The 11665-nt window shown below is 52.7% G+C and overlaps 5 protein-coding genes across 5 annotated transcripts; 4 read left to right on the forward strand and 1 right to left on the reverse strand.

Moving 5' to 3' along the window:
- Positions 1–1906: 1906 nt before the first annotated feature.
- On the reverse strand, positions 1907–3021 carry MRPS5 (28S ribosomal protein S5, mitochondrial; the record flags this gene model as incomplete). The annotated part of the gene is made up of 2 exons (XM_064834413.1): positions 1907–2127; positions 2184–3021. 2 exons carry the CDS (start codon positions 3019–3021, stop codon positions 1907–1909), a joined length of 1059 nt encoding a protein of 352 aa, XP_064698277.1.
- A 241-nt stretch (positions 3022–3262) lies between these two features.
- ATP25 (ATPase synthesis protein 25 mitochondrial) lies at positions 3263–4510 on the forward strand (the record flags this gene model as incomplete). Its single annotated transcript, XM_064834414.1, has 1 exon — positions 3263–4510. The coding sequence occupies one exon, from the start codon at positions 3263–3265 to the stop codon at positions 4508–4510; it is 1248 nt and encodes a 415-aa protein (XP_064698278.1).
- A 292-nt stretch (positions 4511–4802) lies between these two features.
- On the forward strand, positions 4803–5366 carry LTS14_001707 (uncharacterized protein; the record flags this gene model as incomplete). The annotated part of the gene is made up of 4 exons (XM_064834415.1): positions 4803–4853; positions 4928–5018; positions 5083–5192; positions 5250–5366. 4 exons carry the CDS (start codon positions 4803–4805, stop codon positions 5364–5366), a joined length of 369 nt encoding a protein of 122 aa, XP_064698279.1.
- A 413-nt stretch (positions 5367–5779) lies between these two features.
- VPS15 (Serine/threonine-protein kinase) lies at positions 5780–10459 on the forward strand (the record flags this gene model as incomplete). The annotated part of the gene is made up of 1 exon (XM_064834416.1): positions 5780–10459. One exon carries the CDS (start codon positions 5780–5782, stop codon positions 10457–10459), a length of 4680 nt encoding a protein of 1559 aa, XP_064698280.1.
- A 351-nt stretch (positions 10460–10810) lies between these two features.
- LTS14_001709 (uncharacterized protein) lies at positions 10811–11076 on the forward strand (the record flags this gene model as incomplete). Its single annotated transcript, XM_064834417.1, has 2 exons — positions 10811–10864; positions 10924–11076. The coding sequence occupies 2 exons, from the start codon at positions 10811–10813 to the stop codon at positions 11074–11076; spliced, it is 207 nt and encodes a 68-aa protein (XP_064698281.1).
- Between the last annotated feature and the right edge of the window lie 589 nt (positions 11077–11665).

The following is an 11665-nucleotide window of genomic DNA, read 5'->3' on the forward strand; positions in this document are numbered from 1 at the left end:
CTTTAGACGACACGTCCGGTTGACGGTAATCATGTTCAACACGACCGCCACACCGTACGGCATGTCCTTGATCATCAGCCCCTTGCTCGCCATTTCTGTTCACCACTTCAGTAGATGTCTTGATGGTTCCCTTTATGTTGCCGAAATTTGAAACCTCGACGCTAGTGCTCGATGAGCTGGCATGAAACAATCAATCTTCGCTTGTAAGGAATTCAAACGTCATGGCGACAACAGGCGCAACCAACAAGATCCGATCTCGGTCTGTCAAGAGGGGAGCTCAATACCCAGCTAGGCTCAAAACAGTCAGTGTTATCTAGAAGGTCGGAGGGCGTACTCGGTATGCCATTATCGCCACAAGCATATATGATGCAGCGGTCGCATACACGCGCAGCTACTTCCCTGGATATCCTGGACATCCTGATCAAATCGAACCGTGTGCATACCGAGAGGCTGTGAAGAGCTACAGCGACATAGCGGACCACAGCATCAAGCACGCAATGCAAGCCTCCTGCCAATGTGGACTGGTGCAATTCACATGCCCTTTACCGAAGCCAACCGTAGTCTACATTTGCCACTGCACAATATGTAGACGACAGTCCGGCTCCGCGTTTGGCATCTCGGCCATGTTTCCAGCATTCGATATCTTCCCAACTCGTTCCGATGATGTTCGAAAGTGGTCACGTCCAACGGCTTCTGCCAAGACGATGCATTGTTACTTCTGCAGCAGGTGTGGCTCGAGGTTGATGCATGCTCGCGATGGGGTGAGCAGCGTCAGTGTCAAGGGCGGAGCTTTGGAGGATTTGTCGGAGGAGATGATGGCGAAGGCTGTGCATATCTGGACTGCTGATGCCATTTTTGAGATACCAGAGGGAGTGGTGAGGTTTGCTGGAGAGCCGCCGGAAGATTGATGAGAGGCGATACTATTCAGCGATTCTCGGCCACCACGGGCCTTCTTTCTGCTGTATCCGTACCAGAAGCAAACCTGTCTGGCCATTGTCGACTATTCCACTTTGCGCATATATGCAAACAACAATGGTCGCCACTGCGAGCCTGAAGAATGGCAACAGCAACTACAATGCGCTGAAGGCAGGGCAGCAGTCTTGTCTTGTCTACAAAAGTGTGAGCCATGCTCTTCTTGCTAGTCCTGTTCCAATCCATCATCTCAGTACGGACATAGCAAAGATGAGCGGAACTTACAGCAACCCGATCAACCTCGACAACCCTACCTTTGACTTCGAGCAATCTGAAGCGATCGATGCAGCCTATCACACCATGTCATACGGATCACAGCAGACACGTCCTCTGAAAACCGAGAGCGATGATCGCGGACCGGGAACGACACCACAGACCCCACCAATGACCATGCCGCTGCCAACGCCACCAACTGCCTCCCAACTTGGTCCGGCAGCGGGCATGAAGGTCGAGAGTGTTAAAAAAATTGGAGGATCTTGTTGTTTCAGAACAGGCATAGGCTGGCTGCAAAAGTAGTGAATCGTGGCGGTTCTGTACAATGCCTTTGAAGTGTCGTCTATATAACAGTATCGAATGGCACGATGCAGCTACCAGCTCTGTGCAGAGACGTGGCAACAGCGCGATTGGTAAGCTAGCGATGAGGAAGGATATTCTGCCTCGAATAGCTGTCGGTACGGCTCTGGCTTGTACTAGTATGATCGATGCTTCTGCAGCAAATCTGCTCTCTTCCACGGCTCGACCAGGCTACAATATGGCATGCTGAATTGCAAGTCGTGAATGCGACTGACTCAGCAGCGTATGAAACGTGGCCGTCAGTTCGAGCTGCCTTGTGCTGCTGACTTCGTTGATGGCCGCTGATGGCTTGCGTGGCGAACCGCCTCAACCAGATGTCCCAATGCCGTGAATCGTTTTTTCCGACCGTCGATACGCTGAACTAGTAGACTTGCCCACCATAATATACTTTCCTCACATCGACCATCTTCCTCCCTCTCGCCCTTGCAATATCCTCCGGTAGCTTCTGTGTAGTTAAAGCCTGGAAAGCAGCTTTCACGACATTCATCTTATTGCGTGACCGCGGCGTTCTAGCAGCGAGGTCCGATATGCCAGCAGCGCGAGCGAGCTCAAAGATGAGATGTTGACAGCGGTTGCCAAATCCTACAAAGTATTAGCACGTTTTCAACACCCACAGATACATGTCAAAGTCATCTCACCAGGCGGTCTAGCCATCAACTGCACCACTGCCGCTCCAACCTTTGCCTCCACATCACCAAAAATTGTTCTCTCTTCATACCGTGCAATCGGCCGCATATTCCTGATCGCATTCATCATAGCCTGCCTCCTCCCATCCTCATCTTCCGCCGCTTTGCCCTCTCCAATTCCTAACATTCCATCCTGATTTCCTGCTATGGTTAGGTAGTACAACGACTGAATCTTCCCCATACGTGTCTGATTGACCACACGATGAGAAACGAGATTCTTGACACGTATCCGCGAGATCTGCTGGGCGTCTAGGCCAGTCTGTTGACGGAGACGAAGCATATGTGGGTCTGCTTCTTCGGAGGCGTAGGATGTACCCGGGATCTTCTGTTTCTTGGCCCGGCGACTGCGATCTTGGTCTTGTTGAGCGGCTGCGTCGTCTATAGCTATGCGGATGGGTTTGTCTACTGTTGGCCGTATCGTGGCAAAGTCGTCGATGTAGGTTGGGCGGAAGGCATCTCCTCGTAGTCGGCCTTGTTCGGCCATATCGCGCGGATTGATGGCTGCTTCGCCGGCTTCGATGGCGGCCATTTGTTCGGGTGTGTACCGCTTTGCTAGGAGTTCCTTCTCGCGGTCTGTGTATGGCAGTAGTTGCGCGGCGCGAGCATCAATATCGGCATTCCGGGCCTTTTGCTCTTCCAGCTTCTTTTGGGAAACAGATGGGTAGGCGGGTCTCCGGCGAGCTGGTCGGGGGGTCGAGGCGTGGAACTGACGGCGAGGTGCAGACTGAACGGTTTGACGGAGTGTGTCTGTAATGCGGCATGACAGGCACTGATACCCTTTCGAAGACATCTTGGCAGTTGTGGAAAGTGTCGTGTGCTTGGAATAGGTTGTAGCATTGAAGCTGGAGATCATCAATTGCGAGCTTCGGGGGTCTTCGCCGCAGACATGGCTTGGCAAATGCGTACATTATAGAACATTATCAGCATCATCTAACATCCCTTCACCTGCATTGTGATTGAGGTATTGTATAGTGGCGTAAGGAAAGACAGGATTGTCAGCACACCGTGGAGAGACTCTCTCCATACCAACCATGGCATTGCCAGCATCCGCCACAGCACTTCGAGGTCTAGGATGTCACAATTGTCGGCAATGGGCTCTACGAACATTCATCGCAAGCATTGGCGGAAAGGACACATCCTCGACAGTACCGCAACAACGGAGGACTATCGCACAATCGACCTGGCGCAGCAATAGCGCGAGAGAAAGAGTCCAGGAGCATGACCATATCCTGAACGATATCAATGATATCGCACCATCAAGATGGACGCCAGCGAATTCGTCATCTCTTGCTTCGTATGACGGCGCTGAGGAAAGAGCTTTCGCAGAAGTCATGGACAGCGATACAGGTGTGGACGATGGCAACGCTGTGAGGTCTTTCACTACACTCGATCAACGTACATCTCGAAGGGTCGAGAATGGTACCGAGATTGCACGAGATGATGTTACGGAAGAGCAGAAGGAGGGTTCATCCATACCATGGTATCTTCAACAAAGCCAGCAACCAACCGAACCACCGACTTTCGAGAACCCCATGGCAGCTCGCCAACAGATACCCGACCTACCAGACCATGCGCCGTCAATACTCGAGCCCTTGCTGAACAACATCTCCATCGAGCAAGGCATGGACGATCTCAATCTCCTCGACCTTCGCACTATCGATCCTCCTCCAGCACTAGGCTCGAACCTGATCATGATCGTCGGCACCGCGCGATCAGACAAACATCTCCACGTCTCAGCCGACCGGCTCTGTCGCTGGATAAGGACAAAATACAAGGACCTAACACCCTACGCCGACGGCCTCCTGGGTCGAAACGAACTGAAGCTCAAACTCAAGCGTCGCGCAAAACGTACCAGATTGATTAACGCAGTCGGCGCCTCCCACACCTCAGCCGGTTCCGGCTCAGCAGAAGACTCGGACATGGATGTCGAAGAAGGTATCAGGACGGGCTGGGTTTGTGTGAATATTGGACGGGTTGAGGGTGGTGAGTTGCCTGAGCAGAAGGCTAGACGGGAGGAGAGGGAGAAGGGCCTTGTAGGGTTTGGGGAGGGGGAAAGTGGGTGTGCGATTGTGGTGCAGTTGATGACGGAGGAGAAGAGGGAGGAAGTTGGGCTGGAGAGGTTGTGGGGTGGGATTTTGAGGGCGAGTAGGAAGGAGGCTGCTGCTGTTGCGGCTGAGAAGGAGGAGCGGGATGCTGGGGTGCTAGAGCAGTCGTTGGGGTCTGGCGAGGCTGTCAATGATGATGGTGAGCAGCCTAGGGTTGTTGGCATTGCTGCATGAAGTAGATACACAACCAATATGCAGCGGACTCATCACAGCTTTTAGACACATATCGCGTCTTGGCCATACCATACTATATACGTCCACAATCGTGATAATAGTGTGCCTGATATTATGTCTCGACTGTTTATGCACTGACCCCCCGATTTCAGCCTCTGCTCGTCATGTCCATACGTCATTTGAAAGTGGGACATTGAATTTCGCGTTTGTCTCATGCTCTCATCTCATACTCTATTGGACTACCAGTACCACACCTAAACCACTCCCAAACGCAACAGACAACTCAGCAAATATGTCCGGATCAAACGTCGGTAGCGCTTCCACCTACGAGGCTGGCGATCAGGTACGATATGCATACGAGAGCCATTGGTGCCACCCGACGACTACGCAGAACGTAGCTAACACATCGGGTAACAGCGCACCCAGCCCGATAGCGAGATTAACAAGCAGAAGGAGGAGGCGAGATTCCATGAGGGCAAGGAGAACGCGCACAAGGCTAACGATGCCAGTACGTCCATGGCAAACCCCGCCTCCGAGACGCATTAGACAACGTACTGATATGATTTGTACAGAGGACGAGCGCTCCATCGCCAACAAGCTCGCACGTGAGTCAAAGCGAGAGGAGGAGGACGGACCTCTTGACGTTGAGTCGATTCAGTACAAGAAGGATGCTACGCTGCCCGTGAGTACAAACCATATGCAGGAGTTCATGAATGTGATGCTAATGTCTGGAATATAGGCCCGATCCCACGGCAATGAGCCATCGAAGGGTGCTAAGATCGACCAGGAGTTGAGGGAGGAGGAGGAGGAGATCCTGAAGAAGAAGGGCAACTTTGGTCCTGCTGCTAGCAACTAGAGGTCTAATTATGATCGATGAGGTCCTGCTCGAGATCATGGCTACTCTGGTGACATTATGTCCAAGCTGTAGGATTCAGCATATATGAGATAAAAGCTATATTCTCACAACTAGCATATTCATTGTTCACTGTGTATTCGAGCCTCGTGTGCCTGCCCTGTGCGCTTCGGTTCCGCCACGAATTGACTGCGCCACATCTGTACTTCGTGACCTCGAACATGACTTCTTGTCTTAGGCAAACATGTGGACTAAAAACTCCAGCCTTCGACCCGTTGTCAAAGGATCTTCCGCGCCCGGACACACAACCACGTTCCGAATGTTTGCGATGAATCGATGAGCGAACCTCCATCTGGAATTTGTGGCGGTACCTCATGCAAAACACCTACCCATGACCAGAATACCATGAACCAGATATGGGCCAAGGACAATCCACCGCGCTACCTGCGGGCCCTACCGCACTCGAAGCAGCCGAGCTAGCAGATCTCACCTTCGAAAAGCCCTTGGGCGGTACTCGATTCCTGCGCACCGTCCGGGCAAGGCATCAGAACGGCATCGTCGTCGCCAAGATCTGCCTCAAATCCAACCCGAGCATCTCCTTCAAATCCTACGCCAAGGCCCTGCGACAGGAACGACAAGCGCTGGCCGACGTCCCTAATGTGCTGAATTATGTGCGTATTCGCGAGACGGGTGCCGTGGGGTTGTTGGTGAGGCAGTATGTGCATTCGAGTCTTTATGATCGAATTTCTATACGACCGTTCTTAGAGGGTGTGGAGAAGAAGTGGATTGCTTTTCAGCTGCTTTGTGGATTGAGGGATTGTCATGCTAGAGGTGTCTTTCATGGAGATATCAAGTCGGAGAATGTGCTTGTGACTTCTTGGGGGTGGGTGTACTTGACTGACTTTTCGTCAACTTTTAAGCCGGTCTATCTTCCCGAGGACAATCCGGCAGATTTCTCATACTACTATGATACCTCTGCTCGACGAGTATGCTACCTTGCGCCAGAGCGATTCTTGGCAGCGGGAGAGCGGGCGAGCGAGGGGAATGTTGTGCAGTGGAACATGGACATATTCAGCTTAGGCTGTGTACTGGCAGAGCTCTTCACGGAGGCGCCGACTTTCACGCTCAGCCAGCTCTTCAGGTATCGAAGAGGCGAGTACGACCCTACGGCCTCCCTCTTGAGCAAAGTGGATGATGAGCACATGCGAGCACTTATCTCCAGTATGATCAGACTAGATCCTGGAGAGCGATGGCATGCGCAGGACTATTTGGACGAATTTAAGGCCAAGGCATTTCCGCTTTACTTCTATCAGCACTTCCATGTCTTGATGCAGGAAATCACAGACCCTAGCTCAGGTCGCAGAGCGGCACACTCAGAGACCGTCAACAACGGCGTCTCAGACGATAGGATCAATCGCATCTACAATGATTTCGAGATGTTGGCCTTCTCGCTCGGCTATGGAGATGTTCAGTCACCTCTGCCTACGCGGACGCCAAAGTTCGCGAGAGGCCTCTTCCCTATGCAGATCGACTTGCCGAACAATCGACACATCGCTAATGCTTCGCTTGCTATCTCTGGTGACAACGGCACATTCATCCTGCTCAACGTGGTCACGGCGTCGATTCGTAGCGCGGGAAGAGCAACATCCAAGATACAAGGATGCGAACTACTGCTTGCCTTTGGCGAGCGACTCCCGGACGAAGCCAAGCTCGACCGCATACTGCCATACGTTATGCCATTACTCGACGACAGTGAGCCAATGGTGCTGGTGGCTGCTCTACGTACCATGACACAACTCTTGGCATTGGTGACTGTGGTCTCCCCTGTGAACTCCTTCCTCTTCACGCAGTACATGTTTCCGAGACTGCAGATTTTTGTCAAGACGAATGGCTTCAAAACCAACTCTATCGTTCGAGCAACATATGCGGCATGTCTTGCTAGCTTAGCTGAGACGGCATCACGATTCCTGGATATGATGCAAGCACTTCGAGCTGAGGGCTCACTGCCATCTGCTGAGAAGATCGGCGATGATGATGTTGATGGGTATGCTGCCTCTCACGATGCCTACGACGTCACTCGCATCGATGTGCTGGATGCATTCGAAGGTCAGACAAAAGTGTTTCTCACGGACACGGACAACGCTGTACGTCGAGACTTTTTGACCTCGGTCCCGAGCCTATGTGTCTTTTTCGGCGAAGCAAGAGCCAGCGACATCATCCTAAGCCACTTGAACACTTACCTCAACGACCCAGACTGGCTGCTCAAATGTGCCTTTTTCCGGACCATCGTGGGCGTTGCAGTATACATTGGCGGAGCCAGCCTGGAGGAATTCATCTTGCCGCTGATGGTGCAGGCTTTAGCAGATCCACAAGAGTTTGTCGTCGAGCAAGCTTTGCGGTCATTAGCTAGCATGGCTGAGCTGGGCCTACTCCAGAGACCGAAGACATGGGAGCTGATCGACACAATTGCAAGATTCGAGCTGCATCCAAATATCTGGATCAAGGAAGCGGCTGCCCATTTCGTGTCTGCTGCAACCACATACCTCTCGGTGGCTGATGTGAGGATACTAGTCTCACCGCTCATCAAACCATATCTGAAAGTCCCGATCAGCATAGTGTCGGAGTCAGATCTCCTCGATGCGCTCAAGACACCTATTCCACGTGTTGTGCTTGATTTGGCAGTGGACTGGGCGAAACGAGCAGATCGTGGCTTGTTCTGGCAAGCTGCCAAGGAAGGCAGACAACTGTCATATCGTGCTGTGAATCGCATGCCTCCGACATCGTCTGTAGCCGAGCTTGGGCCCAAAGCGTTGAGCAGAGTACCGAAGAATGATGAGGATGAACAGTGGCTCGGTCGACTGCGCAATGCCGGATTACATGGTGAGGATGAGATGAAGCTGCTTGCGTTTCGAGAGTATCTCTGGCGTGCAGCACAGCGAATGAAGAAGGACGACCATACGACGCATCACTCACTGTACGAGCAAGTCATCAACCTCAGTGGCCTCAAGATTATGCCACAGACTGTGATCTTCGACCGAGACGTGCAAGTGTATGAGCAACGCATGCGTGATCAAGGTCATTCCGAGAGAACGATTGCCGAGGCACTTGAGGAGGCCGTGGAGTCGTCCAAAGACACAACTACAGGACTCAAGAGACTATCTCTACACGGCATAACGGGAGACCTTGATAGCCCAGCCGATGCTTCGCCTGGTGTAAGGGCAATCGACATCCAACCTAGGATGCTCTCCGAGCTCCGAAAAACGACTTCAGGCAGCCTGTCTTCCTCACCTGGCTCAGGTATTGATCTACTGAAGGCTGGCGATCGTAGTACCAGGCAGAGAAGTGGTGCTACTGGCTTGCTGAACGGCAATGATCTGCGCAACAAAGCATTACCGGCAGTGAGCACCGATGTTGCTACTGCAGCGGGCAGACTCAACACTCCGCCAGTAGGCAGCAGGAGGACTTCACCTAGCCTTCAGAGCGGCTCAAGACCAGGAGTGCTAGACCGGACAGCCAGCCATGGGTCAGTACACAACTACAGTGGCAACGACCCGGCAGTGCTGAAATTGCTTGACGCTGTATATGTGGACAGTTTCTCAATCGATCATACTGAGTTTGGACCTCTCATCCAACCAAGCGCACGAGGGCCAACACCCTCTGCCACCACTGGTACGCAAGCTGTGACATGGCAGCCTGAAGGCCGGCTCATTGGAATTTTGTCCGAGCATACTGCGCAAGTCACGCGCATAGTGGTAGCGCCAGATCACACCTTCTTTGTCACTGGCTCGGATGATGGCACGGTCAAAGTATGGGACGCAGCAAGACTGGAGAGCAATGTCTCGCATCGATCACGGCAGACGTACTCACTTCCGACTGGCGCCAAAGTCACAAGTCTCTGCTTCGTAAGCTCGACCCATGCTTTCGTCTACACAGGCTCAGATGGTAGCGTGCTTGTACTGAAGGAGGAGGTCTCTGAGCTTCATGGCATCACAAAGTATGCCAAGCTACGTGTATTGCGTGAATGGCAGATCCCAACCAGGAGTCCTGGCAAGGAGTACGCGGTATGGACCGAGCACTTCCGTGGCGAGTCTGCCAGCACCCTAGTCCTTGCCACGAATCTAGGGCGCATCCTGGCTCTCGATCTCCGCCACATGACTCTCCTCTTCGATCTAGAAAACCCAGCTCAGCACGGCACACCGACCTGCTTCTGCATCAGTCGACGCCAAGACTGGCTTCTCGTTGGGACGACGCATGGCGTGCTTGACCTATGGGACTTGCGGTTCCAGGCTCGACTACGATCTTGGACGTTCCCGTCTGCGGCGCCCATAACAAGGTTGGAACTGCATCCGAGCAAAAAGTCGGTGAAGAGGAACAAGGTTTTCGTTGTTGGTGGATCCGCAAGGGGCGAGATGACCGTTTGGGATATGGAGAAGGTGATCTGTAATGAGGTCTACCGACCTTCTTGTGCCGTAACGACGAACAGCGAGCGCCTGCATCATCGAGATTATGAGCTCAAGAACCTTGATGATGAAAGACCAGATGCCTTACTTGGTAAAGTAGCCGGCACGGTAGCCACAGAAAGTGAAGTGGGTGAGAAAGCGAACATATTGCCCACAGTGCCAACCTCACTATCTATTGGACTACATCGACCAGCTTCGGAAGATGCAGAAGGTGTCCACGCCTTCGCATTGACAGGTGGTCCAGATGGAAAGGTTCGTTTCTGGGATTGCGATCATCTCGAAAGCTGTTCCATCGTAAGTGGGTGCCCAAGCGACGAGAAAGCGACGTACAGCTATGCCTCTCTGGGACTCGATACACGGGTACTTACAGAGAAGCTCTCGTCCATCGAGCCAGCGACAGGCGCGGCAGCCGCCATGGAGGCGAGTAGAGCGACTGCATCCAGTGTGGCAAAGCGCAGTGCTACTGCCAGTACCAAGCCCAGCAGCAAGCCATCGAGGTACGACGCCATTCGGCTCTCTGCTCAAAGACTGTTAGATGGGCATCTAGATATAATCACGGACGTTGCATTGCTCGAGCGACCCTTTGGCATGGTATTGAGCGCTGATCGGACTGGACAGGTCTTCGTGCATCAGTAGATTGAGATAGGTAATGTTGTACAAGTAATTCGGAGCCCTGCATATTGTATACTGCTGTGCTGTGCCTGAGCTGAGGGTCATTGTGCGACGTGTGAGTCACTTAGTGTCTCGTCCAGTCGATTGTCAACGGTGCAGAGTGTGCTCGAGCGTGCAACGCGCGAAAGCTTCTGTCCCCGAAGGGCAAGGTAGCTTGGGGTCGTGGAAGGATCAACATAAGAAGGCACGAAGATCCTCGTTCTTCACTGTCTTCTCGTTCCTCAGAGCAAGAATAGTACAACAATCCGCCACTTCGCAAGTCCAACAGCAATCGAATACTCAAAATCCAACCAGTAATCAGCAAAAACGATCACCATGTCTGGTAATAAAATGACACAAAACGACGCTGCTCGCATCCAGAGCGCTAAGGTATGTCAATCAGACAGTCACCTTCCACAGCTCCTCCATTGTCACTAACCCTCTGACAGGCCAAGTCCGGCAACGACGCCGGCTTTGTCTCCCGCGCCCAGAGTGCCGGCGATCGTAATGCGAACGCTGGTGCCGGCAGCAATCAGCAGGGCGGCAAGAGTGGAGGCAGCTCGAACAGCAACTCCAGCAACAGCAACTCCAGCAAGAAATAAGGGGGGGGATCGGGACTGTTAGAAAGTGGCCGCGCGCACTGGGATATGTTGGCGATCGTGGGCGATGGTGTTGCCAACGAGGTGGGTGAGACTGTATTCCTGGCAGGTTGGAGGGCGGTACGGGCGAGCAGATGTCACTCCTTATCCCCCCCTGCTAGTGGTGATTAATGCTGTGGCGAGAAAAAGGCTCAATGTTCAGTTCCGCAGATAGTTGGTCAGACAGGATGCGGAATGGACCTTCATGCCAAAATCATCGCCAATCTAGTCTATGGCTTGCCAGACAGGCAAGTCGAGTCGAAGAATCTTGTTTCCAAGCCGTTGATAACACCAGCGAGTCTATTCCAGTGACATGTCTACGCTGTCGTGGTGTGAGAGCATGGTGAAGATGATACGCAAGGAGGCTTATCTTATGGTACAGCAAACATCTCTAGTTTGCTACCGTGCGATCTAGTGCCTCAGATCACGCATCGACTTACAAGATGGTTGGAAGCACAGCGCTGGCGCCTGCATTTCGCAATGGAATGGTATGGCAAAGGCGTACTGAGAAAGTATGAGATGTGTACATGTAGTGCATGCAAGAGCGTCGGGA

This window comes from Recurvomyces mirabilis (assembly GCF_035927965.1).
Source record: "Recurvomyces mirabilis strain CCFEE 5264 chromosome Unknown scaffold_3, whole genome shotgun sequence".
Lineage (NCBI taxonomy): Eukaryota > Fungi > Ascomycota > Dothideomycetes > Mycosphaerellales > Teratosphaeriaceae > Recurvomyces > Recurvomyces mirabilis.